Raw genomic sequence first — 27,476 nt, forward strand, 5'->3', positions numbered from 1 at the left:
CCAGAGGGGGAGGTAGGAAGTGGCCCGGGGGCAGCCGACCCGAGTCTGGGTGCAACGCTGCCAGAGCCCATGTCAGTGTGTTGCGGCCGGGATCCCACTAGCTCAGCAGCCAGCCATCTGCCGCTGCTGGGGCCCCGGGCTGGGACGCAGTGGAGTGGGAAGGCCTGCGTCCCCCCTGCCACCCCACTCGCGGGTCTCAGTCTCCCCATCTCCCCGGACGTCTGAGCCGAGAGCCTGGGCTGGTTGTTAACCTGTCTTAGCTCAGCCCCTGCCTGAGCCACTGACTCTCTGCTGCCCGGCCCTGACCCAGGGCCTGGACCTGCTATTGCACAAACTGGTCTTCAGCCCCTGCCTGAGGACCTGAGCCCGTGACTCACTATTGCCGCCGACCACGGGCCAGGTGCGAATCACTGTCTGTGTTTGCCTCCCGCGGACAGACCCCCGCGGCCAGGCGAATTCCCCGTCAGCGACTGGAATCATAGACTCATAGAATCTCAGGGCTGGAAGGGACCTCAGGAGTCATCTAGTCCAACCCCCTGCTCAAAGCAGGACCAACCCCAACTAAATCATCCCAGCCAGGGCTTTGTCAAGCCGGGCCTTAAAAACCTCTAAGGAAGGAGATTCCACCACCTCCCTAGGTAACGCATTCCAGTGCTTCACCACCCTCCTAGTGAAATAGTGTTTCCTAATATCCAACCTAGACCTCCCCCACTGCAAGTTAAGACCATTAGGAAGGAAGTAGGAAGACGGTGTGGTTCCCCACCGCCCCGGAGAGGAACAAGCCCCGGTCAAACCCCCAACACACAGCATGCCTCGTCTCTCTGAGCAGACTGAAGAAGCTCACACAGCTTTGACCTTCCTGGGTCTGACCTCGGAGCATTCAGCCTCCCCTTCCACACTAGGGTGACCAGACATCCCGATAAAATTGGGACCATCCCGATATTGAGGCATTTGTCCCGCGTCCCCGACCGGGTTTGGTCAGGACGCAATTTGTCCTGATATTTCATGGTACTCTGTTTTTGTTTTTGTTTTCCTCCGCCGGCAGCACGCCTCTTTTTTTTTTGCTCCGCCGGCGACCCCCCGCCCCCAATGTGTCCCGATATTTTCTTCCTCTCATCTGGTCACCCTATTCCACACTAAAAAGCAACAGAGGGTCCTGTGGCACCTTTGAGACTAACAGAAGTACTGGGAGCATAAGCTTTCGTGGGTAAGAACCTCACTTCTTCAGATGCAAGTGAGGTTCAGTATTCCACACTGTTCGCTTCCCGCAGCGAGTCCACCCGGGCGGGGCTTCTGGGGCAGCCAAAGGGCCCTGCACCCCAACTCCACAGTCAGACGTGACTTCCAGCCAGCCAGTAACACAGAAGGTTTATTAGTCGACAGGAACACGGCGTAGGACAGAGCTTGTTAGCACAGAAATCAGTGACTTTCAGCCAAGTCCATCTTGGGGGGAGGGGAGCCCAGAGCCAGGGCTCTGCCTCCCCCCGCACAAGCCCCAAGCCAGCCGAGACTGACTCGCTTCCAGCTGCCTGGCCCCTGCCTGGCCTGTTGCTCCTCCTCTGTCCTGGGCCAAGAGTCACCTGGTCGCGTCCCCCTCCTGGGTCTCAGGTTACGAAGGGGCCACAGCATCCCTGCAGGCAGCTGGAGCAGCCCCCGCAAGTCACCCCCCTTATTCCCACCACCTGGACATTGGTGCAGCACACAGGGAAACTGAGGCACACACAGCATTCATGCCAAGCAGTAAGACTCTCACATAGGCTCGCATACAACACAACAAGGGAAAATCCCCACTTCCTCACAATTACAGTCAGAGAAACGCCACCCCACCCCCCCCACACACACACACACCAGCCGGCTCAGGCTGGTCTGGCACCACAGCAGCGCCTCTGGTGGGCAAAAGGCAGAACTGCAGCATATTTTCTGCAGAAACAAAATTCTGCCTCCCTCGGACAAGAACCCTGCGCTTGCTGTGGGGAGGAGCGCGATGTGGGACAAGTGGAGTGTGGGGTGTCAGCACAGGGGGCGGGGCAGACCCGGAGGCTCCCTCCCTCCTGAGACGTCCCCAGCAGTGTGACCAGCAGCAACAGGGCAGCAAAATAAAATGCCGCAGTGCACAACTGCTAAAAAACCGCAGCAATGGACAGCGGAATATAGCCCAGCTGGGCTAGCAGAGCACGTACTTGGCAACTTTTGCCGGCGCCCCTAGGACGTGCCTCCTGTGCCTAACCGGCATTCCAGCCCTGACAGGATGCAAAGACCCCTGGTCCGTCCCGTAGCGCTGGGGTTGCAGCCGTGGCAGACCTCAGCAGTGCCCCTCGGCTGCTATTTCAGCCCTGAGCTGTTCCCGGCCCTGCGAGCAGATGTGGCTGCTGTTTCAGTTCCCCCGGCAGAGACAGGCTCCCCTGCAGGCTGCAGACCACGCGGGGAGGCCGGGCTGCGCTCTGGGGCTGTGGCTTGTGGGGGCGAGAGCTGCTTGTCGCTGGCCCTGCACCATGCGGCGGGGCTGTGTGGCTGTGGCGGGAATGGCATCGCCCACATGGAGCCTGTGCACTGTCTGCTCAATGCCCTCCTGGGGGAGCGAGACCTGCTGGGCCCCCGGGTTCCCAAAGAGCCTCCGCACGTCCCGGGCCCCTCATCTCACAGCCGCCTCACATCGGGCACCTCCTCTCCTTTCCAGGGCGCAGGTTGCCAGGGGACTCCCGGGGGTTCCCTCCCCGGCCGCTGCTGTCCCCCAGCCGACTGCACGGGAACAAGGGAGGGGACCCTGGGGACAAGAGGGCCCCGGAGCGGAGGGGATGGTGCCCTGCGGCCGACCAGCCATCAGAGGGGTCGGGGGGCTCCGTCCTTCCCTGCCAGCCCAAGGGTTGGCCGTGATTGCGGGTCCCCAGCCTGTCCCTGGGCACCAGACCTCATGTGCCTCCGACGGTGCCGCAGGCCCTGGCACTCCCGGCACACCATGGCATGCAGGACCAGCAGGATGGGCGCCAGGACTCCCAGGGGGCCACAGGCCGCCCAGCACTGCACCCCGGATCCTGGAGAGGGAACAGAAGGGAGCATGTGTGGGTCCCTGCACAGGGGGCAACCATGGGCTGCTGGGGGTCCCCCATCATCCATTCCCCTCCTTTGTTCTGTCCCCTCCTTCCCTCCATCCCCCTCCTCTCCCTGCCCTTCCCTCCATCCTCCCACTCCTCTGCCCTTCCCCCTTCCCTCCATCCCCCTCCTCTCCCTGCCCTTCTCCCTTTCCTCCATCCTCTCCCTGCCCTTCCTCCTTCCTTCCATCCTCCTCTCCCTGCCCTTCCCCCTTCCCTCCATCCCCCTCCTCTCCCTGCCCTTCCTCCTTCCCTCCATCCCCCGGCTCCCCTGTCCCCCAGGGGGTCACACGGACGGGGTGGAGGGGTACCTGGTCTCTCCCCCAGGACGCTGAGTTCAGTCCCGTTGCCGGCATGGCTGCTGGTGGCCGAGGTCCAGATGAAGCAGCGGTAGAGCCCGGCGTCGTGCTGGGTGAGGTTGGCCAGGTGCAGGGACGCGTCCCGCTGGTGCCGAAAGCGCCCCGAGTCCAGGGCAACGCGGCTGCGCAGCTCAGTGACCTGGTGGTGCGGGGGGTAGATCTGCACCTCCCCACTGCCACCGGGTGCGCTCCGCACCCAGGTCACTGCCAGCTTGGAGGCCTTTGGGGCGGCGGAGAAGGTGCAGTTCAGGAGCACGGAGCCCCCCAGGGAGGCCCTCAGCTCCGGTGGCTGATGCACCCGGACCTCTGCGGGGGAGGAGAGAGACATAGAGTGAAGCAGGAGAGGCTGCGACCCCCCCTGCAATCTCTGGACCCCCCACTGCTGGGAACCCTCCCCCCTTCCCAGACTCCCTGCTGCTGGGGACCTTCCCCGACCCTGCCCTTCCCCAGTTCCCCCAACTCTGCTGCCAGGGTCTCTCCCCAACCTCCCATCCCTCCCCCTGCTGCCAGGAGCATCCCTCCCCTTCTCACCTGGCGTGTGTTCCCCAGGCTGCCCCACTCACCAGGAACCTGCCCCACTCCCCATCCCAGGCCTGCTGTCCCCGCACCACCCACCTCCCCCCAGGATCCCTGAAGTCAGCCCCCGCATGGTACCTGACCCTTGCAGCGGGAGGCAGCCGAGGAGGACGAGCCAGATGGGCAGCATGCGACACATCCTGGGCTGGTAACAAGCCCTGGGGCGGCTGCTGGGTCTCCGAGGGCTCCGGGCTCTCGCAGGGCAGGGAGACGCCCGGCAGATTCTGTACTCACACCTGGTTGGTTCCAGCAGCGAGAAACCAGCCTGTGGTGCCCACCCTGGGTGCAGGGCCTGGCCACGGTGCCAAGGGCGCCAGGTAACAGAGATGTCCTGCAGCCGCCCTACAGAGCCAAGCCCCCAGCCGGAGAGAGCTGGGTGTGACCATCACTGGGTGCTGCGTCCAGGGCTGGGCTCTGCACTGCACAGACGGGGAGACGCCGGGAAGGGGTTGGCAAAGGGCCGCCTGGCGGAGCTGGATCCACTCTGGTCAGCCGCACGAAGTGGTGAGGGACACCTGCCCGGGGAGGGGATTCCTGAGAGCAGAGCCCTCGGCGGCCAGCAGAGCAGGGCAGAGTGACAACCTCGAAAGTGACAGTGGAGCTGCTCACCTAGAGCCGGCGCAGATTCTCCATCAACCCCTCGCAGCGCCCGGGCGTCGGGACACGAGGCTTTCGCACGTGAGGGCGCCAGTCAACTCGCCAGAACGACGCCAAATCCTGCTGCCTCCCCTGGGCCGAGCCCCCGGGAGCTGCGGCTCTGAGCCAATCTTACAGAGAGCCTCGTTCAGCGGCGGCTGGGTCGGGATGGCCCCTCGGTCAGAGCGCAGAACGCGTCCAACCACCAGTGGCAGCGTCATTTCCCACCCACCCCCGAGGAGCGGAGTCTGTGGGCGTCTCACTGTCGTCAGTGAGATGGAAGTGAAACCAGGCCGGGATCGGGGCTGCAGGGCCACTGGGAGAGCTGAGACACAGCCACACCTGGGCCCAGGGGTGGCTCAAAGCCATGGTGATACCAGCCCTCCACATACAGCTTCACGGCCCAGCCCTCACACACAGCAGGGTCCCCCCCACACCCGCCTGGAGCCAGTGTCCCACGGAGACCCCTCTCTTTGAGGGGGGCCATACAAGGCCAGAGTTCAAAGAACTCAGCTTCCATTATTCTCAATGGCGCGGGAGGGACAAGATTTTTCCATTGTTCTCAGGACCCAGATGTCCTGGCTCCCAGCCTCTCCCCCACCCCCACCCCCATTCTAACCCTCTAAGTCCCACTCCCCACCCAGAGATGGGGAGAGAACCCAGGAGTCCTGGCTCCCAGCTGCCCGCTCTAACCACTAGACCCCCTGAGCCAGGGATAGAACTCAGGAGTCCTGACTCCCAACCCCGCCCCCAACCCCACGCCCTTCCCACTTCTGGCTGTAACCTGACCCCAGTGACACAAACTCAGGCCAAGGATAATAGGATTTATTACGGACGGGGGCACACTGGGGTGGGGGGGGTAGGATGTTTGGGGGGCATGTTGCCTGCCGTGGCCCCTGCTCTTCATACACACAGGGGCGGCTCCAGGCACCAGCGCAGCAAGCGTGTGCCTGGGGCGGCAAGCCGCGGGGGGCGGTCAGGCTGCCTTCGGTGGCGTGCCTTCGGAGGTCCACTGGTCCTGCGGCTTCGGCGGCAATTCGGCGATGGATACGCAGAAGCCGCGGAACCGGGGACCTCCTGCAGGTGCGCCGCTGAAAGCTGCCTGCCTGCCGTGCTTGGGGCGGCAAAACACATAGAGCCGCCCCTGCGTACACATCAGGCCAAGGGGCAGTGGAGATGTGTGGGGAGAGATTGCTGCTCAGGAGGGTGTGTACTGGTGCTGGGGCCAACCTGTCCGTCCCCAGCGTGTAATGGGGTGGTGGGTACAGACATGGGGGGGGCGGTACACAAGTGTGTCATTGGGGGGTACAGGTACTGGGGTGGCCCTGTCCCCAGCATGTCATCGGGAGGGCCCTGTCCCCAGTGTGTCATGGGAGGGGCGGTACAGGTACTGAGGGGTCCCTGTCCCCAGCGTGTCATCGGGGGGGTACAGGCACTGGGGGGCCCTGTCCCCAGCATGTCATGGGGGGTACAGGCACTGGGGGGTCCCTGTCCCCAGCATGTCATGGGGGGTACAGGTACTGGGGGGTCCCTGTCCCCAGCGTGTCATCGGGGGGGGTACAGGCACTGGGGGGCCCTGTCCCCAGCATGTCATAGGGGGTACAGGCACTGGGGGGGCCCTGTCCCCAGCCTGGACATGCACGTGTCAGGCGCCGAGGGAATGCGGTCCAGCCCAGCTGGATGGAGCTGCCCGTGTGGGGCAGCCGAGCCCGGGGCGGGGGCAGGCCAGAGGCACCTGGGGGCACGGTGTCGGCAGCTGGCCATGGCAGAGCCATGGAAACAGTGTCTGGAGCCCTGCGGCACAGCTCCCTGAGCCCACGGGCGCCCCGCAGCCTTGGGGTCGTCCCCGGCAGCGGGGCCCAGGACGTGGGATGGGGAGCGGATCCATGGGGGCGCGGGGCCCTCCCCGAGAGCCCTGTGCTCGTGGGCTCAGCTACACTCGCTGCCTGTCTCGGCCCAGGGGCGGCGTCTCCTAGTCCCGAGTCAGGCTCCGGGGCACCGCCCGCCTGGCGGGTTCAGCTCCCACGGGCCCTGGGGCCCTGAGCCCCGCAGCTGCAATGAGAGAAAACAGGTGAGAGCCCAGGGGCGCCCCCGCCACTGACCTCTGCCCCCAGGCCCTGCCCCGGGTACCCCCCAGTGCCCATCTCACCACCACCCACCCATCACTCACCGTCTCCTCGCAGCTCCAGGCTCCCCTCCCGGGGGGGCAGGACGCAGCCTGGCCCCCCCTCCATGTTCTCGTAGGAATCGGCATCTGCGGATGGGAGCCGGGCTCAGAGCCAGGGCCTGGGGGGGCTGTTGCCCCCACTCCGCCCCCCATACACATCTCATCTCCGGTGAGGGAGGTGGAGGGCTGAGCCCCTCCCAGCCCTTCTCCTGGGGAGCCTCCCCCTGCACCCCTGGCCCTGGGGGGGGCAGCTGGTGTGGTGGGGGCAGAAACATCTTGGGTGCATCAGGGAGAGGGCCTGGTGTGGGGGCCCCAAGGCCAGGGATGGTCCCTGCATGCTGGGTTATTGGGTCACCCCTGGGAAGGGGGCTGGGAGATGGGGTGACCTCAGGAGTGTCAGGGTGCTGGGGTATGGGAGTGACCCAGGGAGGGGGCTCAGGGCACTAGGATATGGGGTGACCCCAGGAAGGGAGACTCGGGGGGCTGAGATATGGAGGTGACCCCAGGTAAGGGGGCTTGGTGTGCTGGGATATGCGTGTGATGAAGTGGGACTGTTCTTAACGTTTCCTCTGAATACTGTGTGGGTGCCTCAGTTTCCCCTATGCATTTCTTAAGTCTCTAGGTGGAGGGATAAAGGCCAGTGTGCATAAATCACTGACACTCTGTCTCCCTGGCAACAAATGGCTGGGGCCCTTCCCCCCCTGCAAGGAAATAGCTAAAGGTGAACAAAGAGATCAGGTGACCTCCTGGCCCAGGAAAGAGATAAAGCTGAGAGAAGGAGGGGCTGGAGGGGGTTGGAGTTTGGAGCTACCTGGGGACTAGGAGTGAGGGCAGACGGGGGTCTGCCTCACTGGGCCCCAGAATGGACCCGGCGGAGGGGTCCCGTTCGCTGGACCTACAAGCTCTGTTTTAGACCATGTTCCTGTCATCTAATAAACCTCTGTGTTACTGGCTGGCTGAGAGTCACGTCTGACTGCAAAGTGGGGGTGCAGAACCCTTTGGCTTCCCCAGGACCCCGCCGGGGCGGACTCGCTGTGGGAAGCGCACGGAGGGGCATATGCTGAATGCTCCGGGGTCAGACCCAGGAGGTGAAGCCGTGTGAGCTTCTTGCCCTGAAGACAGTCTGCTCCGAGGGAGAGGAGGCTCCCCAGAGTCCTGACTGGCTTTGTGGGGAGCAGTTCCAGAGCATCGCCCGGGGACTCCGTGACAACGCGGGTGACCCTGAGTGGGATATTGGGGTCCCAGCCCCGTTCCTAGAGCTCACCTTCCTCCTGGCTGCGGTCCCGGAGGCGGAGGTGCCGGGCGGGGGCTGCATACAGAGCCCCGGCCATCTCCTCATAGGCCTGGGAGCCTGTGGGGAACAAGGGGGCATCAGGGAAAGGTCAGGGGACCCTCTCGCCCCCCCCCCCCCTCCCGGGAGAGCTTCCAGCCCCTCTCACCAGCAGAGCCCTCGCTGTGTCCGTCCTGCCGATCCCGCTCCGGCTCCTCACACGCACCCAGCAGCAGCATCCGCAGGTCTGGGGGCAGAGACCAGCCACTGGGTGAGGCCACACAGCACCCCCTACAGGCACCCCGGGAGCCACACACACAGCGCCCCCTACAGGCACCCCGGGATCCACACACACACACCACACCCCAGACTTCACCCCCCTAAGGGCACCCTGGGATTCACCCCCACACACATACAGCACCCCCAATAGGCACCCCGGGATTCACACACACACCCACAGAGCTCCCTAAAGGCAACCCAGGATTCACACACACACACACACAGCGCCCCCTACAGGCAACCCAGGATTCACCCTCCCCACACACAATGCCCTTATAGGCACTCTGGGATTCACACACACACACACACAGCATCCCATACAGGCACCTTGGGATTCACCCCACACACACAGCGCCCTCTACAGGCACCCCAGGATTCACACACACAGAAACACACAGCGTCCCCTACAGGCACCCCAGGTTTCACACACACACACACACAGTGCCCCCTATGGGCGGTCTGGGATTCACACACACACACACACACACACATAGCGCCCCCTACAGGCACCCTGGGATTCACCCCACACGCACAAACACACACAGCACTCCCTATGGGCACTTCAGGATCCCCCTCCAAACACAGCGCCCCCTATAGGCATCCCGGAATCCCCCATAAACACACAGACAGTGCCCCCTACAGGCACCCTGGAATTCACCCCCCACACACACACACACCATGCCCCCTACAGGCTCCAGGGGATTCACACACACACACAGTGCCCCCTACAGGCACCTTGGGATCCCATACACACAGTGCCCCCTACAGGCACCCCGGGACTCACCCCCCACACACACACGCACAACGCCCCCTACAGGCTCCATGGGATTCACACACACACACACACACACACAGTGCCCCTTATAGGCACCCTGAGATCCCAGACACACGCAGATCCTGGGGGGGAAGACTGACCCCGAGCCCCCCCACCCAGGGTCCCCACAATCCCTGAGCCCATCACCTGTTACGAGCCGCGCAGCTCCAGGGCTCAGCGGGGCGCTGTCCTCCTCCGTGTTCTCGTAACACTCGCTGTCTGCCAACACAGGGGCAGGTCCCTGTCAGCAGCAGCCCGTGCCTGCTCCCCTCCGATGGGCTTGTGGGGCAGGGGCACCCTACTGGGGGGGGGAGGGCAAGCCCCTGGACTGCCTGGAGTGACCAGGGATCCCATTACCTGGGGCCATAGGCCAGTGTCACCAGGGGAGCCGTTACCGGGGTGATGAATGGGTTGCCAGGGGTGTTGTTACCAGGGCGATGCTCTGGACCTTGGGAAACCATTGCCCTGGGCGCGCAGATCCCCACCCACCCCCAAACCCCAGGGTGATGGGCCCCTCCCACCCTGGGGGATGCCTGGGAGTGGGGTGTGGCCTCAGGGCAGCCCCCCGCCAGCACCCCACACTGTTACCTTCAGAGACCTGGTCTTCGGCCCCGGGGCTCTGGCGAGCATTTGTGTAGTGGGCAGCATCTGGGGACCGGGAGGAGGGAGACCAGTAAGTGAGAGATACAGGGAACTGGGGGTGCAGGGCAGGGGGCTCTCTCAGCCCAGGGGAGACCCCCCGAAACTCCACACTCAGCCCTGCACCCTGCCACACCACAGCCTCACCCCCCCCAAGACCCTGCTCTCAGCCCTGCCCCCCCATCCAAGTGCCCCCATTACCTGAAGTCCAGTTGCCTCCTGCTCTGTTCTCCTCCAGACTGTTCTCGTAGCAGGCGCCGTCTGGGGGAAGGATGGGAGGGCGTCAGGGGAGCGGATGCCCCTAAACAGGCCCTGAGCTTCGCCCCCTGTGGAGATCGCAGGCCCCAATGCAGACTAGGGCCAGAAAGACTGAGGAAGTGAGGAATGGGATACGGGGCCTTTCCCCTCTAGGGGGCACTGGCTCCCATCCAGCCCCAGGGCAGGGACTGGCTGGCTCAAGGGGCAGGGAATGGGACACGGGCCGTTCCCCTTTAGGGGACGCCAGCTCCCATCCAGCCCCAGGGCAGGGACTGGCTGGCTCAGGGGAGTAGGGAATGGGACACGGGGCCGTTCCCCTTTAGGGCACGCCAGCTCCCATCTGGCCCCAGGGCAGGGACTGGCTGGCTCAGGGGAGTAGGGAATGGGACACGGGGCCGTTCCCCTTTAGGGGACGCCAGCTCCCATCCGGCCCCAGGGCAGGGACTGGCTGGCTCAGGGAGGCAGGGAATGGGACACGGGCCGTTCCCCTTTAGGGGACGCCAGCTCCCATCTGGCCCCAGGGCAGGGACTGGCTGGCTCAGGGAGGCAGGGAATGGGACACGGGCCGTTCCCCTTTAGGGGACGCCAGCTCCCACCCAGCCCCAGGGCAGGGACTGGCTGGCTCAGGGCGGTCAGTCCCGTCTCATCCCCTGTGCAGTGGGTGGTGCAGGGTAGGGTGGGGGAGCCGGGGGTGGTTTTAGGGGGGCTGTTACCGCTGGACCCTTTGTCCCCCATGCACAGTTTCATGTCCCCATTGGTGTTTTCATAGCCATCGCCATCTGGAGCCAGGAGAGAAAAACAGAGCAGGTGACCCCAAACCATGGCCCTGGGGTGGGGGGGCAGCACCACCCCTTCCCATCACCCTTCCCCATGCCCCCCATCCTGTCCCCTCCCAGCGCCCCCCTCCACCCCATCGCTGCCCTGTCATGCCCCCAACCCCCCTCTCTAACCCCAGCTCCCCGCCTCTCCTGCCCCCCACTCACCCTCGGGTGCTGGTTCTTCCTCACTGTCCGGGTGCTCATACTCCTCCTCATCTGTGGGGAGAGGGAGTGTCAATGTGGGTCTTGTGCCCCCCGTCCCTTTACTCTGGTCCCTCCCTGTGCTGAGCTGCCATCTCTCGCTCCATAGGGCCCCCTGGGGGGCAAGGATCCCCCTCCCCCATCTGTCCTTGTAGTCCCCCTGCCCCTCCCACCCACTGCACCCCATGCCAATCACTCCCCTGTCTGGCCATCACCCCATTTTGTGGCCCATGACCCCCCTTCCTGGCTCTTCCTGATTGTGGCTGGCCCCCATTGCTGCCCCCATCCCGTCTGGTCCCCCATTACCCCCCCTTTCTCCCACTGTGTGCCCCTGCCCCCTCAGTACCCCCCCCAACCATTCATCTGGCTGTAGCCCCATCACAGCCTGTGACATTCTATACCTTGGGGGAGCGTCCTGTAACCCCCATATTCCTCATTTTTATATAATTGTGATCTCACATAGAAAGCAGGCCTTGTAAGGTATCAAGGAAAAGGTTATGATCTGCTGAGAGTCACTTCTCTATCCATAGAGGTGTATCTTTAGTGCATAGGAAGTTATGAGATTGTGTTGTGTGGTTGTCATAGAATCATAGAATATCAGGGTTGGAAGGGACCTCGGGTCATCTAGTCCCACCCTCTGCTCAAAGCAGGACCAATTCCCAACTAAATCATCCCAGCCAGGGCTTTGTCAAACCTGACCTTAAAAACCTCTAAGGAAGGAGATTCCACCACCTCCCTAGGGAACCCATTCCCGTGCTTCACCACCCTCCTAGTGAAAAAGTTTTTCCTAATATCCAACGTAGACCTCCCCCACTGCAACTTGAGACCATTACTCCTTGTTCTGTCATCAGGTACCACTGAGAACATGCTGTGAGTTGGGGAATCAGCCAGATATTGGCTCCCCAGAGGCAACAGCAAGGAAAGTAACCAACACCTGGGCAGGGTGTGAAACAGCCCATCACCAGCCATTGTCTAGCAAGGGAGCTACAATGCAATGACTCACCTGCACGAGGCCACACCAGGGGAATTGCTCAGCCTGGCCTGGGGACTCAGCAACGCCCCCAGACAGGCCTGGACTTGTGTGTCCCAAGCACATGGACGGAGGGTATAAAACAGACACAGGGGCCCCACGCTGGGCCTTTCTCCTCCCCCCACCTACGCTGCAAGCAACAAGGACACTCTGAAGACCCCAACTGAGGGTGAAATCTGTGTACTAGGAACTGCAATATCCAGTGAAGTGAGAAAAACTGCGTAATCTAGATGTTGCACAGTCTAATAGGGTTGAGAGTTTAGACTGTGAGCTTATATTTTATTTCTTTTGGTAACTAACTCTGCCTATCACTTAATCAGGGCCGGCTCTAGGCACCAGCATTCCAAGCATGTGCTTGGGGCAGCAAAAAACCTGGAGCCGGCCCTGCACTTAATATCACTTAAAATCTATCTTTTGTAGTCAATACACTTGTTTAACGGTTTATCTTTACCAGTGGGTTTGTGTGAAGGATTTAGTAAATCTGCAAAGATTTACAAAGGCTGGGGAACCAATTAATAAATGTGCATTGCTCGTCTTGAGCAGCGCAAGACGATATATTCCTGGGGTAAGAGGCTGGGAGCTGGGAAGATTTGGCAGGTGCCTTTCTCTGCGAGATTCATGAGCGGCTCTGGGAGCATTCGTGCAATCTAGCTGGGTGTGGGGCTCCACATGCTGTTGTGCTGAGTGATCACAGTGCCTGGAGGGTTTGCTGCTGGTCACTAGCAAGGCATTGTGAAAGACAGCCCAGGCTGGAGACAGTTCAGGGTGCACAGCGGTCCCACGGTCCCAGGCTGCACCCCGAGGATCCCGTCACACACCCCACCCCAATATGTGCCCCCCATCACTCCCATCCTCCCAGTCTGTTCCCCTGCCCCCTCTCTGCACCCCACTCCTGCAGTGCTTGGAGAGCCGGGGGGGGGACTGGGTTGGGGTCACCCCGGGGGGGTCTGATACTCACCCTCTGACTCGACAGTACTGATGGGCCCCTCTGCAGGCAGTGGCCGCCCCTGCCCTCTTGCACCCGCTGCCACGTTCTCATAGGGCAGTGCATCCGTCTGCCTCACACCTGGGAACACCAGAAGACGCACAGTGAGGGAAGGGCAGCATGGACGGGGGAGTCACACCAGCTGGCCTGGGCAGGAGCAGGGAGAAGGGGGTCAATGCAGCCAGATGTGGCAACTGGCCATCCCTGGGATCGAGCCCCACAAGCTCTGGAGTTGGATTGAAGCAGGGCATCAGCACACCCCTCCCTGGGCTGACTGTGGGGATGCGGCCCCCTGGGTGACTGGAGTGAGGGTACACAAGGCGAGGGGGGCTCTGCATTAAGACAATGCCTGTGATTCAGTCGCATGCTTCAGGGCTGTGGCCTGTCACTTGCAGGGTCAGGAAGGAACTTGTCCCCCTTTGGCTGGCTGGATTCTCAGTTTTATTTCCCCTTCCTCTGAAGCACCAGGGACTGGCCCCACTGGGGAGGGGACACCGGGCGGGCAGGCTCTGAGGTGGGTCCCGACACACTTGGCTGGTGGGGCTGGCTCCTGTGCTCAGAGTGACGCTCATGGCCCTTTGCAGGGTCAGGAAAGATTCTTTCCCCAGGTCAGATTGGCTGGGACACTGGGGGACCATGGGCTGCTGCAGGCGTTGGGGGCACCCCAGGCTCCCCCATTCTCTGCCTGGGGCCACAACAGCTCAGCCTCCTTGGGACTAAACCACTTCAGTGCAACGGGTCCATGGGGGGGGGTTACAATGGGCTGTGATACGCAGGGGGTCAGGCTGATCCAATAGCCTCTTTGGGCCTTGATCGCCATGAAAATATGGGGGGGCACTCACCTGGGGGGCAGAGTGTTCCTGTAGAGGGTGAGGAAGCAGGGGGGCAATAGGGTGTGGGGGACAGTCACCAGCTGTGTTTGAAGGGTCAGACTGTTCTTGTGGCAGGCAGGGTGTGTGTTGGGAGGCAAAAGGAGCCGTTGGGGTGTTGGGGGACCCAGTGGACGCAGGGGCCACGCACTGGGGGTGTCTGCTGAGGGCAGGATGTTCCTGTGGGGGGCAGAGGCTGGGGGTGCTGGGTAGAAGGTGTTGGGGGGCAGTGACTGTTGGAGAGCTAGGGGTGCTGGGTAGAAAGTGTTGGGGGGCAGTGGCTGTTGGGGGGCTGGGGGTGCTGGGTAGAAGGTGTTGGGGGGCAGTGGCTGTTGGGGTGATGGGTAGAAGGTGTTGGGGGGCAGTGGCTGTTGGGGGGCTGGGGGTGCTGGGTAGAAGGTGTTGGGAGCAGTGGCTGTTGGGGGGCTGGGTAGAAGGTGTTGGGGGGCAGTGGCTGTTGGGGGGCTGGGGGTGCTGGGTAGAAGGTGTTGGGAGCAGTGGCTGTTGGGGGGCTGGGTAGAAGGTGTTGGGGGGCAGTGGCTGTTGGGGGGCTGGGGGTGCTGGGTAGAAGGTGTTGGGAGCAGTGGCTGTTGAGGGGCTGGGTAGAAGGTGTTGGGAGCAGTGGCTGTTGAGGGGCTGGGTAGAAGGGGTTAGGGGGCAGGGGCACTCACCAGTGGTGTCTGCAAGGGGTAGGACATTCCCGTAAGGGGTGTGAGCCCCGTTCCCAGTCACCTTGAAAAACCTGGAAATGGAGTAATCATCACCAGGAAATCAGAATCACAAACTCCGCACACACACCCCTGCCACTGCCAGGCAGAAACCCCGGCCCACCCTGCCCCCCACCGCTCCCAGAGACACCCCACAGACACCGCATGGGTCAGAGACATCCTGTCCCTGGCTGCCAGACACCCCAGAGCCTCCCCCAGCCAGGGACCTTCCTGCTTACAGCAGCCCCCTCCCCACAGCCCACACAGACCCCTCTTCTGGCTCCCAGAGACAACCCCATCCCGCCCGGGGCACAGACCCTCCCTCCCCACCCCAGGTAGCAGGTTCTCCCCACCCAGGTCACCTCCTGGCCGGATCCATCAGGCGTTTCCTCCTCCTCCTGGTCTGCAGGGCTGGAACCGGACAGGGCGGTGAGGGGGGCACAGGGGAGCCAGTCCCCCCCAGCCCCCAGCCACCCCCCCAGTGCCCCCAGCACCCAGTGCTCCTCCCCCACTCAGCCACCTCACTCAGCACCCCTCCTCCCGACCAGCCACTCGCCAAAACCTCCACACCCCATGCAACACCCTCCCCCACCCAGCCAGCCCCCCTTCCCCACCCAGCCAGCACCGCTCCCACACCCAGCACCTGTTCCACTCTGCCCCCGCCTGACCTCTGCTCCCTATGGCCAGGGTCATCACCCCAAGACTGAAGGTACCATCTGGGGGGAAGGCGCCCCCCACAGTGGGGACCCCCTCCCCAGAGCCCTGAGGGCTGAGCCCAGTCACATCCACCCACCCCACAGCACAGAGCGGGCTGGGGAGGCAGGGCTACAAGGAGAGCCTGAGATGTGGGGCAGGGACTGGGGGTGTCCCGGCCCCCCACTCACCTCGGCGGATCTGGTAGTATCCAAAGAGGGAGGCCAGGCCAATAGCAACGTATCCAAGTGCCGCAGCCCCCACGATCCAGGGCTGCCACCCTCCTGGGCAGAGACATCGTCACGGGCCTGGCCTCACCCCCCCATGTCCTCCCCATATCTCCCCCGCTACTGCCCCCCTGTACCCACCCCCACTAATTTCCCCACCCCTTGGGCAAAGACATCGTCACCCTCCTGCTCCACAACCCACCCTACACCCCATGGTCACTCTGCCCCCTACCTGTGCAGGCCGTGACACCCCCGGTCACTCTGCCCCCTACCTGTGCGGGCCGTGACACCCCCCCCCGTCGCTCTGCCCCCTACCTGTGCGGGCTGTGACCCCCCCCCAGTCACTCTGCCCCCTACCTGTATGGGCTGTGCCCCCCCCGGTCACTCTGCCCCCTACCTGTGCAGGCCGTGACCCCCCCCCGATCACTCTGCCCCCTACCTGTGCAGGCCGTGACCCCCGCCCCGATCACTCTGCCCCCTACCTGTGCAGGCCGTGACACACACCCCCCGGTCACTCTGCCCCCTACCTGTGCAGGCCGTGACCCCCCCCCCGATCACTCTGCCCCCTACCTGTGCGGGCCGTGACACCCCCCCCCCGGTCACTCTGCCCCCTACCTGTGCAGGCCGTGACCCCCCCCCCGGTCACTCTGCCCCCTACCTGTGCAGGCCGTGACAGCCCCGGTCACTCTGCCCCCTACCTGTGCAGGCCGTGACCCCCCCCGGTCACTCTGCCCCCTACCTGTGCGGGCCGTGACCTCCAGCTCCACGGTGTGGCTGTGGTTGCCCCGGACACAGCGGTAGGTCCCGGCCTGGTCGAGCGTCACTGCCGGCAGCACCAGGGCTGCCCCGGTGCCCAGGGCGAGCTGGAACATGTAGGCTCCGTGGCGCCGAGCCGCCAGCTCCACCAGCTGCTTCCATGAGCCCCCCGGGCCCAGCCGCTTCCACGCCAGGGAGCCTTGGACCCAGGCGTCCGGCATGGAGCCATTGCAGGGGAGCCAGGCCGTGTCCCCCGCCAGCACCGAGAACGACGGCTCCCCTGCGGGGAACAGGGACGGTCAGGGCTGGGCCGGGAAGGGCCTGGGGGGTTGTAGGGCAGGAAGGCAGCAGCAGAGGGCAGGAGGCGATCGGGGTGCCGGGGTGTCAGCAGGAACTAGGGTTGCCAGGTGTCCGGTTTTCGACTGGAACACCCGGTCGAAAAGGGATCCTGGCGGCTCCGGTCAGCACCACTGACCTGGCCATTAGAAGTCCGGTTGGAGCAGGGCTGGCAGGCTCCCTGCCCGGCTTCACACAGCTCCCAGGAGGCGGCAACATGTCCCTCGGCTCCAAGGTGCGGGGGCAGCCAAGGGGGCTCCGTGCGATACCTCTACCCCAAGCACCGACTCCGCAGCTCCCATTGGCCGGGAACTACAGCCAATGGGAGCCATGGGGGTGGTGCCTGTGGGCGCAGGCAGCACGTGGACCCCCTGTCCTCTATGCCTAGGAGCCGGAGGGACATGCCGTCTGCTTCTCCAGAGCTGCCTGATGTCAGCACCACCCGGAGCCTGCAGCCTGAACCCCATTCTGTGCTCCAACCCCCTGCCCCAGCCCTGAGCCCCCCCCCACACCCAAACTCCCCCCCAGAGCCCACACCCCCACACACCAACCCCCTGCCCCAGCCCGGAGCCCCCCACACACACCCAAACTCCCCCACACACACCAACCCCCTGCCCCAGCCCGGAGCCCCCCACACACACCCAAACTCACCCCCAGAGCCCGCACCTCCCCACACCCCAACCCCCTGCCCCAGCCCTGAGCCCCATCCCGCACCCAAACTCCCCCCCAGAGCCCACAACCCGCACCCCAAATGCCTCAGCCCCACCCCACAGCCCTCACCCCCCCCCCCGCACCCCAACCCCCTGCCCCAGCCCGGAGCCCCCCACACACCCAAACTCCCCCCCAGAGCCCACCCCCCCACACACCAACCCCCTGCCCCAGCCCTGAGCCCCCCCCCACACCCAAACTCCCCCCCAGAGCCCACCCCCCCACACACCAACCACCTGCCCCAGCCCGAATCCCCCACACACACCCAAACTCCCCCACAGAGCCCGCACCCCCCCACACCAACCCCCTGCCCCTGCCCTGAGCCCCATCCCGCACCCAAACTCACCCCCAGAGCCCACACCCCCTCCCACACCCCAACCCCCTGCCCCAGCCCTGAGCCCCCCCCCACACCCAAACTCCCCCCCAGAGCCCGCACCCCCCACACACCAACCGCCTGCCCCAGCCCGGAGCCCCCCCACACACCCAAACTCCCCCCCAGAGTCCACACACCCCCACACACCAACCCCCTGCCCCAGCCCGGAGCCCCATCCCGCACCCAAACTCCCCCCCAGAGCCCACACCCCCCCACACACCAAACCCCTGCCCCAGCCCTGAGCCCCATCCCGCACCCAAACTCCCCCCCAGAGCCCACAACCCGCACCCCAAACGCCTCAGCCCCACCCCACAGCCCTCACCCCCCCTGCACCCCAACCCCCTGCCCAAGCCCGGAGCCTCCCACACACACCCAAACTCCCCCCCCCGAGCCCACACCCCCCCACACCCCAACCCCCTGCCCCAGCCCTGAGCCCCATCCCGCACCCAAACTTCCCCACAGAGCCCTCACCCCCCCCGCACCCCAACCCCCTGCCCCAGCCCGGATCCCCCTCCCACACCCAAATTCCCACCCAGAGCCCACACCCCAATCCTCTGCTCCAGCCCTGTGCCTCCTCCCCCCCAGAGCCCACAACCCGCACCCCAAATGCCTCAGCCCCACCCCACAGCCCTCACCCCCCCTGCACCCCAACCTCCTGCCCCAGCCCGGAGCCTCCCACACACACCCAAACTCCCCCCCCCGAGCCCACACCCCCCCACACCCCAACCCCCTGCCCCAGCCCTGAGCCCCATCCCGCACCCAAACTTCCCCACAGAGCCCTCACCCCCCCCGCACCCCAACCCCCTGCCCCAGCCCGGATCCCCCTCCCACACCCAAACTCCCACCCAGAGCCCACACCCCAATCCTCTGCTCCCGCCCTGTGCCTCCTCCCCCCAGAGCCCACAACCTGCACCCCAAACGCCTCAGCCCCACCCCACAACCCTCACCCCCCCGCACCCCAACCCCCTGCCCCAGCCCTGTGCCTCCTCCCCCCCAAACTCCCCCCAGAGCCCACAACCCGCACCCCAAACGCCTCAGCCCCACCCCACAGCCCTCACCCCCCCCTGCACCCCAACCACCTGCCCCAGCCCGGATCCCTCTCCCACACCCAAACTCACCCCCAGAGCCCACCCCCCCCACACACCAACCTCCTGCCCCAGCCCTGAGCCCCATCCCGCACCCAAACTCCCCCCCAGAGCCCACACCCCCCCAACCCCCTGCCCCAGCCCGAAGCCCCCACACACACCCAAACGCCCCCCCAGAGCCCACCCCCCCACACACACCAACCCCCTGCCCCAGCCCTGAGCCCCATCCCGCACCCAAACTCCCCACCAGAGCCCACAATCCGCACCCCAAATGCCTCAGCCCCACCCCACAGCCCTCACCCCCCCTGCACCCCAACCCCCTGCCCAAGCCCGGAGCCCCCACACACACCCAAACTCCCCCCCAGAGCCCACAACCTGCACCCCAAACCCCTCATCCCTGACCCCAGCTGGAGCCCTCAGCCCCCCAACCCCAACCCTCTGCCCCAGCCCTGAGCCCCCCCACCCCAAACCCCTCATCCCCAGCCTTCCCCAGCCCTCACCCCCCCGCACCCAACCCTCTGCCCCAGCCCTGAGCCCCCCACACCAAACCCCTCATCCCCAGCCCCATTCCAGAGCCAGCACCCCCCAACACCCAAACCCACTGCCCCAGCCCTGAGCCCCCTCCCGCACCCAAACTCCCCCCCAGATCCCACACCCCCTCCCACACCCCAACCCCCTGCCCCAGCCCTGAGCCCCCTCCCGCACCCAAACTCCCTCCCAGAGTCCACACCCCCTCCCACAACCCAAACCCCTGTCCCAGCTCTGAGCCCCCCCACCCCAAACCCCTCATCCCCAGCCCCACTCCAGAGCCCACACACCCCCACACACACCAACCTCCTGCCCCAGCCCTGAGCGCCCCCTGGCCCCAAACTCCCCCCAGAGCCCTCACCCCCTCCCACACCCCAACCCCCTGCCCCAGCTCTGAGTCCTGCACCCCAAGCCCCTCATCCCCAGCCCCACTCCAGCGGGTGAGGGAGAGTGAGCGACAGAGGGAGGGGGAAGGAGTGAGTGTGGGGTCTCAGAGAAGGGGCAGGGGGCGGGACAAGGATGTTCAGTTTTCTGGAATCAGAAAGTCGGTAACTCTAGCCGGGGGCACCGCAGGGTCCCTCACCTCCCAGGTGCAGCTGCACAGTCCAGCTCTGGTTCCCGGCTTGGCACTGGTACCGCCCGGCGTCCCCTGACTCCAGCCCCTCGATGAGCAGGGAGCTGCCGTTGGGCTGGTGCCGAGGGCCAGCGCGGACCGACTGGTTGTTTGCATCCCTGAACCAGTCCACAGCAGTGGCATTTCCCCCGGCGCAGGGGAGCACGACCTGCCCCCCCCGGGTCCCAGAGATGTAGAGCTCCCCTGGCAGGGGTGAGAGTGAGCTCAGACTGCAGCCCAGCCCCGTGTCCACCCAGTCTCTGCCCTCTGGATCAGCCCCCAGGTCCCCTGCTGCCTGCCCCCCAAATCAGCCCCCCACTTCCTGCCCCCCTGGATCAACCCCCCACAACCTGTCCCCCAGATCAGTTCTCCTCCCCCCACCGCCTGCCCCCCTGGATCAGCCCCCAGGTCCCCTGCCGCCTGCCCCCCAAATCAGCCCCCCACTGCCTGCCTCCCTGGATCAGCCCCCCACCGGCTTGCCCCCGGATCAGCCACCCTCCCCCCACCACCTGCCCCCCTGGATCAGCCCCCCACTGCCTCACCCCCGGATCAGCCGCCCTCCCCGCACCGCCTGCCCCCCGGATCAGCCCCCAGGTCCCCTGCCGCCTGCCCCCCAAATCAGCCCCCCACTGCCTGCCCCCCGGATCAGTCCCCAGGTCCCCTGCCGCCTGCTCCCCCAAATCAGTCCCCCACCACCTGCCCCCCTGGATGAGCTCCCAGGCCCCCCGCCACCTGCCCCCCAAATCAGCCCCCCACTTCCTGCCCCCCTAGATCAACCCCCCACCACCTGTCCCCCAGATAAGCCCTCCTCTCCCGACTGCCTGCCCCCCCAGGTCCCCTGCCACCTGCCCCCCAAATCAGCCCCCCACTGCCTGCCTCAATGGATCAGCCCCCCACCACCTGTCCCCCAGATCATCCCTGCTCCCCCCACCGCCTGCCCCCCTGGATCAGCTCCCAGGACCCGCACAAATCAGCCCCCTGCCAACTGCCCTCTGGATCACCCCCTCCCCCTACTGCCTGCCTGTGATGAAGTGGGTGGGGTTTCTTAGTGTGCATGAACAGTGTGTGCCTCAGTTTCCCTATGTGTTGCGTGTTTAACGAGGTGGGCGAGGGTTTGTTGTTACAAAGGACCAGGTGTGACCTTGCCTAGCAGTTGGGACCCCAGACAGAGGCCTGGAGATGGGAGACCCTAGCAACTGGTGACCTGGTGACCAGGAGGCCCACCCCAGCTTGGCAGTCAGTCAGTTCTGGCCAGTGGGAGGACAATGGGCTCTGGAGAGAGGACCCCGGTGACCTGACCAGCCGGTTCCAGCCAGAGGGGAACAGAGGATGGAGGAGAGAGGGCCCCAGCGACCTGTTTACCTGGGACCGAACACAAAGGATGGAGGAGGGGTCGAGGGGGGAGGGGATATAGGAGGCTCGGCTGGAAGGAGGAGGCTGCTGGACTCGGGGGAGACAGAATAGCCACAGCCCACCTGGATGCAGGACAGACCTAGACATAAGGTGCTGAGACTGGCTAGGCCCGAGGGCCCTGAGAACTGCCTGTGCTGGGTTCAGATGCTCAGTAAACCCTCCTGTGTGACACTGGCTGAGAGTCGCTGCAGGCTGCAGATCTGGGGGCATCGCTCCCTCTGGGCATGCGGGTCCCGGGGGTCCAGAGCGAGTGGACTCCCTGGGGGCCCATGGCAAGAGACAGGCGTGCTAAGGCTCAGAGAGGTGCGGCTCCAGGAGGCAGAGGGGCTTAACCCCCGAGAGAGAGTGGACCCCCGAGAAGGGCTGTCGCACTGAAGGGGGTTCCCTCCAGGGACCGTACGGGGCCAAGAGTGGGCACGATCTGTGAGTCCGTGACAATATGGTAGCAGAGGATGGTTGGTGGATGCACCCTACAGACAATTGGCTGCGAGCGCTGGCGCTTTGCAGTGAGTGGCTGCCAGGGATAAAACAAGGGAATTGAAGGAACCAGCAAGGAAAGGGTCTAGAACCAGCTCCGTAAGAGGGACCTGGCATGTCTGTGCAGGGGGAGAGGGCTGAGCGTGGGGAGGCTTACCTAGGAGCAGCTGATCGCCCGGCTGGTAAAGAGTGACCAGTCCAAGGAGCAAGTTCCAGATCGCAGGGGGGCTTTTGGGATGCCCGGAGAGCCTGGGAGTAGCAGGGGGCAGTCAGGGTAGCAGCAGGAGGGCCAGATTCAGTTCCCCAGCCAGGAGGGGGTCTTCCCAACCTGGGCTCCCCCCAGTGGATGTGAAGAGATGGAAACTGGAGCTGAGAGTGCAGGAGCTGGAGCTGGAGAGGCGGAGGCTAGCTGACCGCTCGGAGCAGTGAAAACATGAGCTGGAGGAGAGGCAGGCCAGGAGGACCAGCCACGGGGTAAGTGGGGAAGGACCCCGAGGTGCCAATTCTGCAGGAAGCCTAGATTCTGAAGTGTGCCCCGGTGTAATGGGGCGGGGGGGGGGGGGGGGAATATCGATTCCTCCCGCACTGCCTGTGAGGAGGCTTGTGGTTTGAATCAGGTTGACCCGGCGGACAGGCACAGCTGTCTAACCCCCTGTGATGGGGTGAACAAGGCCCAACAGCCCCTTGCTGGAGCTCTCAGGATTCTGCCACTCCCATCCCAGGGAAGGAGCGGTGGAGAGATGCTCCAAGTGGCTTAGAGTGATGAGGAAGCAATTAATCAGAGGGGCTGCTGGAACGGCCAATCAGGGGCCAGGAGGGCCCTAGAAAAGGAGCTGCAGACTACAGCGGTAGTTAGTTGCTTTGTGGAGCTAGAGAAGAAAGGAGTGTGTGCCTGGCTGGATCAGCAGCAGTACCAAAGACAATCTGCTGGCAGGGACCGGGGGAGCGAGAGGTTCCTGGCTGGCGGCTAGAACTGAGCCAAAGACAATTTGCTAGCAGGGACGTGTGACGAACTGGGACTGTTCTTACTGTGGTCTTTGAATGCTGACAGGGGAGTGTGGCTAGGATAGTCTGCATTGGGGAAGGGGAGACTGACCGAGGGAGAATACCTGAGCATGTAACATGAGAACCCACGAAGGGGTTAGAGGCCAGGTGACACCTTTGCCTGGGAAACTGAACAAAGGCTGGAGAGAGAGTTTCAGGAGCTGGCTGGTGGAATGGCTGGGAGGCAGTCGGGGCTCTGACCTCCCAAGGGGGCTGTGGGGCCCTGGGACCCCAAGATGGACCTAACTGGGAGGGATCCTGTTGTCTGTGCCTGCAAGACCTGTCTTGGACTGTGTTCCTGTCATCTAAATAAACCTTCTGCTTTACTGGCTGGCTGAGAGTCATGGTGAATCACAGGAAGCCGGGGGTGCAGGGCCTTGTGTCCCCCCACACTCCGTGACAACTGGTGGCAGAGGTGGGATCTACTGCACCCCGTGGACGGCGCTTCCTGCAGTAAGTGACTGGGGAGCAATAAAACGAAGGAGGATCGACGGGGACCAGGTGTGCTGAAGAGTCAGAGAGAGACAGTTCAGGGGGCGATTAACCCCTGGGAGTGTGTGACCAGAGAGAAGGACTGTTGCAGTAACAGGGTCCCTGGGGGATCGCAGCGAGTGGTCCCGGGGCGGAGGAGTCTGCAGCTCGACCCTGGCAAAGAGGTGGTGACCTGAAGAAGGACTAGCACACTAGGGGTCCCCCGGGAACGGTGGAAAGCGGAGAGCACAGGCCGGCGAGTGGCCAGCAGGAGGATGTATGCCCCGACCCCAGCAGCTGAATTCCAGATCCAGCAGCAGAAGGGTCCTGCCTGGAAGAAGCTGAGGGCCCTTGCGGGCCAGGGTGTTGCAAGATCCTGGGGGAGGATTGCAGGGAAAGATCCATGTGAGAGAAGGAACCCGCTACTGGGACAGGGCTCCCTGGGGGGGAAACAAAACCTTGGGGGGATCAGGAGGCAGCTGGTGGTCCACCAGAAGTACCACTGGTGGTAGCACCTGGCTGCGCGGTACCTCTCTCTAGAGGCCAGCACACCGGGCAAAGGCTGCTGCAGAACCTTTACGGCCCAAGAAATGCACAGGGGTCCCCCCTTTCGAGTTGGTGTCTGGAAAGAGAGTGAGGGTCCCTTCGGCTTGATGAGGGGCCACTGGGAGGGGAAGACGAAAGGAAAATTCTGGGGAGAGCTCATGGAGCTCATGGGTGTGGCCAGGGAGAATCTAGCCAGGGCCCAAGGGAAGCAGAAGGGCTGGTAGGACAGCGTGCTGTTCCTATGGCACCGGGCGGTGGGAGAGGGGTTGTTGTTGGAACAAGTGTGACCTCGCCTGGCAGCCAGGACCCCGGACAATGGCCTGGTGATGGGGGGCCCTAGCGACTGGGAGAGAGGACCCCGGTGACCTGACCAGCCAGTTCCAGCCAGAGGGGAACAAAGGATGGAAGAGAGAGGGCCCCAGCGACCTGTTTACCTGGGACCGAAGACAAAGGATGAGGAGGGGCCAAAGGGGAGATGATCTTGGGGGCTCAGCTGGAAGGAGGGGGTGGCAGTACTGGGCAGGGGGAGCAGCCGGAGCCCACCTGGATGGGGGAGAGACCTAGATGTATGATGCTGAGGGAGGCCAGGCCTGAGGGGCCGGAGAGTTTCTGGTGCTGGGTTCAGACGCTCAATAAACCTCCTGTGTTACACCATCTGAGTCACTGCAGGCTAGAGATCAGGGGGCATCGTTCCCCCTGGGGGTGGGGGCCCTGGGGGGTGCCAAGCGAGGGTACTGCCCGAGGGGCCCACAGCAGAGACAGGCGTGCTGAAAGCTCAGAGGTGCGGTTCCAGAGGCAGCAGGGGCAGGGGACCTATCCCTAAGGGAGTGTGACCTTCGCAGGGGGCTGTCACGCTGAAGGGGGGTTACTCCCAGGGGCCATACAGAGCCCAGAACAGGGGGCCTTTGAGTCCCTGACACTGCCCCCCTGGATCTGCCCCCTCCCCTCTCTGGATCAGCCCCCTAACATTCCCCAAAACACTATCTGCCTCCTGGATCAGCCCCCCACATCTGCACTCTGCCCCCCACCCCACTGCCTGCCATGGCTTAGTCCCCTAGGCCAGCCCCACACCTCCAGTGCCTGCCCCCTAACTCCCCACCCCGCCCTCCAACCACCACCTTCCCCCTAGTCGTCTCCTCCATCCAGACCTTGCCCCACTGCCCTGCCCCCCACATGAGCCCCTTGATCCCCCCGGACTCACGGTTCCCTGGCACATTGAGCAGCACGTTCCCCCCGCTGTCCCTGTCCCACTGGCAGCTGTAGACGCCTGCGTCTGCGGTGGAGACGTTGGGCAGCACCAGGGACCCCTGGGCCCCGATGCCAATCCTGGTGCGGGGGGGCAGCTCCCCCAGGGTCACGTTCAGACTCAGCAGCTCCTGGCCCCATGGGACCCTCCACAGCCAGGAAAGTGACAGCTGAGTGGGGGGGTCCCCATACACAGCCCCGGACTCCCCACAGGGCAGGACTGCAGCCTTCAACTCTGGGGGAGAGGGGGAGAAGAGACACATAAACGGGGAACCAGCCTCCTCCCCAGCCATGGCCTCCCAGCCTCCCCCCTCAGTCACAGCCCCCCACCTTTCCCCAGTCCTGCTGTGGCCTGATCCCACAGACCAGCCCCCTCACCATGCCCCCCCCCAGCCCGGTCCAGCCACCGCCTGGCCCATCCTCCACCTGTCACAGCTCGCCAGCCTCTCCCACACGCCCCCTGGCTCCCCCAGCCCTGAGACATCACCCGGGCCCAGCCCTGGCCCAGACCCTCCCCTACTCCCCCCTTAGCCTCCTCCCAGTCTCCCTGGGCCACTGCTTCCCCCAGAACCTCCCACCTGTGGCATTGACCCGTCTGGCCGTCTCCCCCTGCCTCGGGTGGGCCCCGATCCCGGCCGCCACCACCCAGCCCAGCAGCGTCAGCAGCAGGAGGCAGTGCAGCTTGGGCGCCATCCCCTTGCCCAGTGCAATGGCCCCACGGCGGGCGCCTGGCGAGGGGAGGGCCCCAGGGGCGGGCGGGCCCAGAGCTAGGGCTGCTATTTCCAGCAGGGCCTTGTGGTTGTGGCGGGCGGGGCCCTGGACCATGACGTTCTCGGCAGAGGATCCCAGGGGGTAGCTGGGCCCTGCAGCTGGTGGGGAAGGGTCATGGGGTCCACAGCGGAGGGGTGCCAAGAGGGGGGGTGCAGCCCCATAGATTGGGGGTTAGTTCTCTGATCGGAGGGGTGAGGCCTGAACGCCCCTGGGATTTCCTGCCTGTGACAAGGCATCCACTGAAGGGAAAAGGAGATGGGGGCAGACCACGTCCCCTGACCCCACCTCCCTCCCACCCCACATCCCCCATCTTGTGACCACCCACCCTGTCCTGCTGCCCCACATCCTGTGTCCCCTCTCATGGGTAGCTCCACCCCATCTTCCCCAGTGTGTCCCCTCCACCCCATGGAACCCCCACCCTGAATCCCCACCATGCAACCTGTCTGCCCCAGTGCCGGCCCTGTGTCTGTGAGTGTCTCTCTCTACCCGGCCTCCACACTTCCTGGCATGTCCCTGGGGGACTCTGGGTTGGTGTAAACACCCTTGCAGGTGCATGAGGAGCACGGGGTGGGCGGGAGGGAGGGGGGCTGCTTTCTGCCTGGGTGATCAGACCTGATGTTCTCACCAAGTCCCAAGTTCTCCCTAAATCCTCAGCTCCTGGAGTCAGGGGTTGGCAGGGGAATCCCAGCTCTCACTGGCGTAGACGGGGCGGGGGGGGGGGGGGGCTGGAAACGCTGCCTCTGAAGGTTCAGCCAGGCAGCGAATGCACATTGTTCATTAGTGAGGGGGGCAGGGTAAGAACAGCCTGTGATTCCTGGGCCTGATCCTGTGATTTTCGGGCCCAACCCCACAGAGGAGGGGGGAGATGCTAGGGTCTGTGTTTGTGTGTGTGGCGGGGGGGTAGTTGTCAGGGTCTCTAAGGCAGTGGTTGCCAGAGGAACATGGTGGCTGGGGGTGATTGCTAGGGGGCAGTTGCCAAGAGGATGTGGTTGCTGGCAGTGAGTGGAAGGAGGAGCTCATTACCAAAGAGCGGTTGTGACAAAGTGGGTTTTTTCCTCCTTATTATGTTGTACGTGAGCCTATGTGAGTCTTACTGTTTTGTATGAATGCGGTGTGTGCCTCAGTTTCCCTGTGTGCTGCACCAATACCTCGGTGGAAGGAATAGGGGGTGTGACTTTTGCTGAGACCCTTGGGGGCAGGTGAGGTGGCTCCAGCTGCCTGTACATAAGTGATGGGCAGTGCCCTTCATAACCTGAGACCCAGGAGGGGGATGCCACCAGGTGACACTTTGCCCGGGAAGCGAGACAAAGACCAGAGGAGGGGCAATGGGGGTGTCAGGGGCCAGGCAGTTGGAAGTCAGTCAGTCTCTGCTGGCTTGGGGCTCAGGGGGAGGGCCAGGACACTGGCTCTGGGCTCCCCTCCCCCTACAATGGACTTTACTGAATGTTCCTAATGTCTGTGTTAACAAGCTCTGTCCTGTGCTGTGTTCCTGT

At 64.2% G+C, this 27,476-nt stretch overlaps 2 protein-coding genes across 2 annotated transcripts; both read right to left on the reverse strand.

The window, feature by feature from the left end:
- Positions 1 to 1,291: 1,291 nt before the first annotated feature.
- On the reverse strand, positions 1,292 to 4,978 carry LOC128829655 (natural cytotoxicity triggering receptor 3-like). Its single transcript, XM_054015128.1, has 3 exons — positions 4,103 to 4,978; positions 3,401 to 3,754; positions 1,292 to 3,032 (listed from the first exon to the last, which is right to left on the reverse strand). Exons 1-3 carry the CDS (start codon positions 4,161 to 4,163, stop codon positions 2,821 to 2,823), a joined length of 627 nt encoding a protein of 208 aa, XP_053871103.1. The 5' UTR covers positions 4,164 to 4,978; the 3' UTR covers positions 1,292 to 2,820.
- A 561-nt stretch (positions 4,979 to 5,539) lies between these two features.
- On the reverse strand, positions 5,540 to 26,037 carry LOC128829624 (uncharacterized). Its single transcript, XM_054015101.1, has 17 exons — positions 25,791 to 26,037; positions 25,169 to 25,447; positions 19,987 to 20,220; positions 16,357 to 16,653; positions 15,582 to 15,674; positions 15,060 to 15,108; positions 14,662 to 14,732; positions 13,095 to 13,202; positions 11,071 to 11,121; positions 10,801 to 10,866; positions 10,031 to 10,090; positions 9,779 to 9,838; positions 9,338 to 9,409; positions 8,267 to 8,344; positions 8,092 to 8,178; positions 6,831 to 6,914; positions 5,540 to 6,712 (listed from the first exon to the last, which is right to left on the reverse strand). The coding sequence occupies exons 1-17, from the start codon at positions 26,035 to 26,037 to the stop codon at positions 6,633 to 6,635; spliced, it is 2,016 nt and encodes a 671-aa protein (XP_053871076.1). The 3' UTR covers positions 5,540 to 6,632.
- Positions 26,038 to 27,476: the final 1,439 nt, after the last annotated feature.

Source organism: Malaclemys terrapin, unplaced genomic scaffold (genome assembly GCF_027887155.1).
Source record: "Malaclemys terrapin pileata isolate rMalTer1 unplaced genomic scaffold, rMalTer1.hap1 H_1, whole genome shotgun sequence".
Classification (NCBI taxonomy): domain Eukaryota; kingdom Metazoa; phylum Chordata; order Testudines; family Emydidae; genus Malaclemys; species Malaclemys terrapin.

Excerpts from the sequence above, each read along its gene's own strand:
- LOC128829655 (XM_054015128.1), bottom strand. The coding sequence starts at position 4,163 with ATGTGTCGCATGCTGCCCATCTGGCTCGTCCTCCTCGGCTGCCTCCCG. Across the intron at positions 3,755-4,102 it reads CCTCCCGCTGCAAGGGTCAG|AGGTCCGGGTGCATCAGCCA; the intron begins GTACCATGCGGG and ends CCTCCCCCGCAG. Across the intron at positions 3,033-3,400 it reads CGTCCTGGGGGAGAGACCAG|GATCCGGGGTGCAGTGCTGG; the intron begins GTACCCCTCCAC and ends TTCCCTCTCCAG.
- LOC128829624 (XM_054015101.1), bottom strand. The coding sequence starts at position 26,037 with ATGGTCCAGGGCCCCGCCCGCCACAACCACAAGGCCCTGCTGGAAATA. Across the intron at positions 13,203-14,661 it reads ACCCCTTGCAGACACCACTG|GTGTGAGGCAGACGGATGCA; the intron begins GTGAGTGCCCCT and ends TGGTGTTCCCAG. Across the intron at positions 10,091-10,800 it reads GGGGGACAAAGGGTCCAGCG|ACGGCGCCTGCTACGAGAAC; the intron begins GTAACAGCCCCC and ends TCCTTCCCCCAG.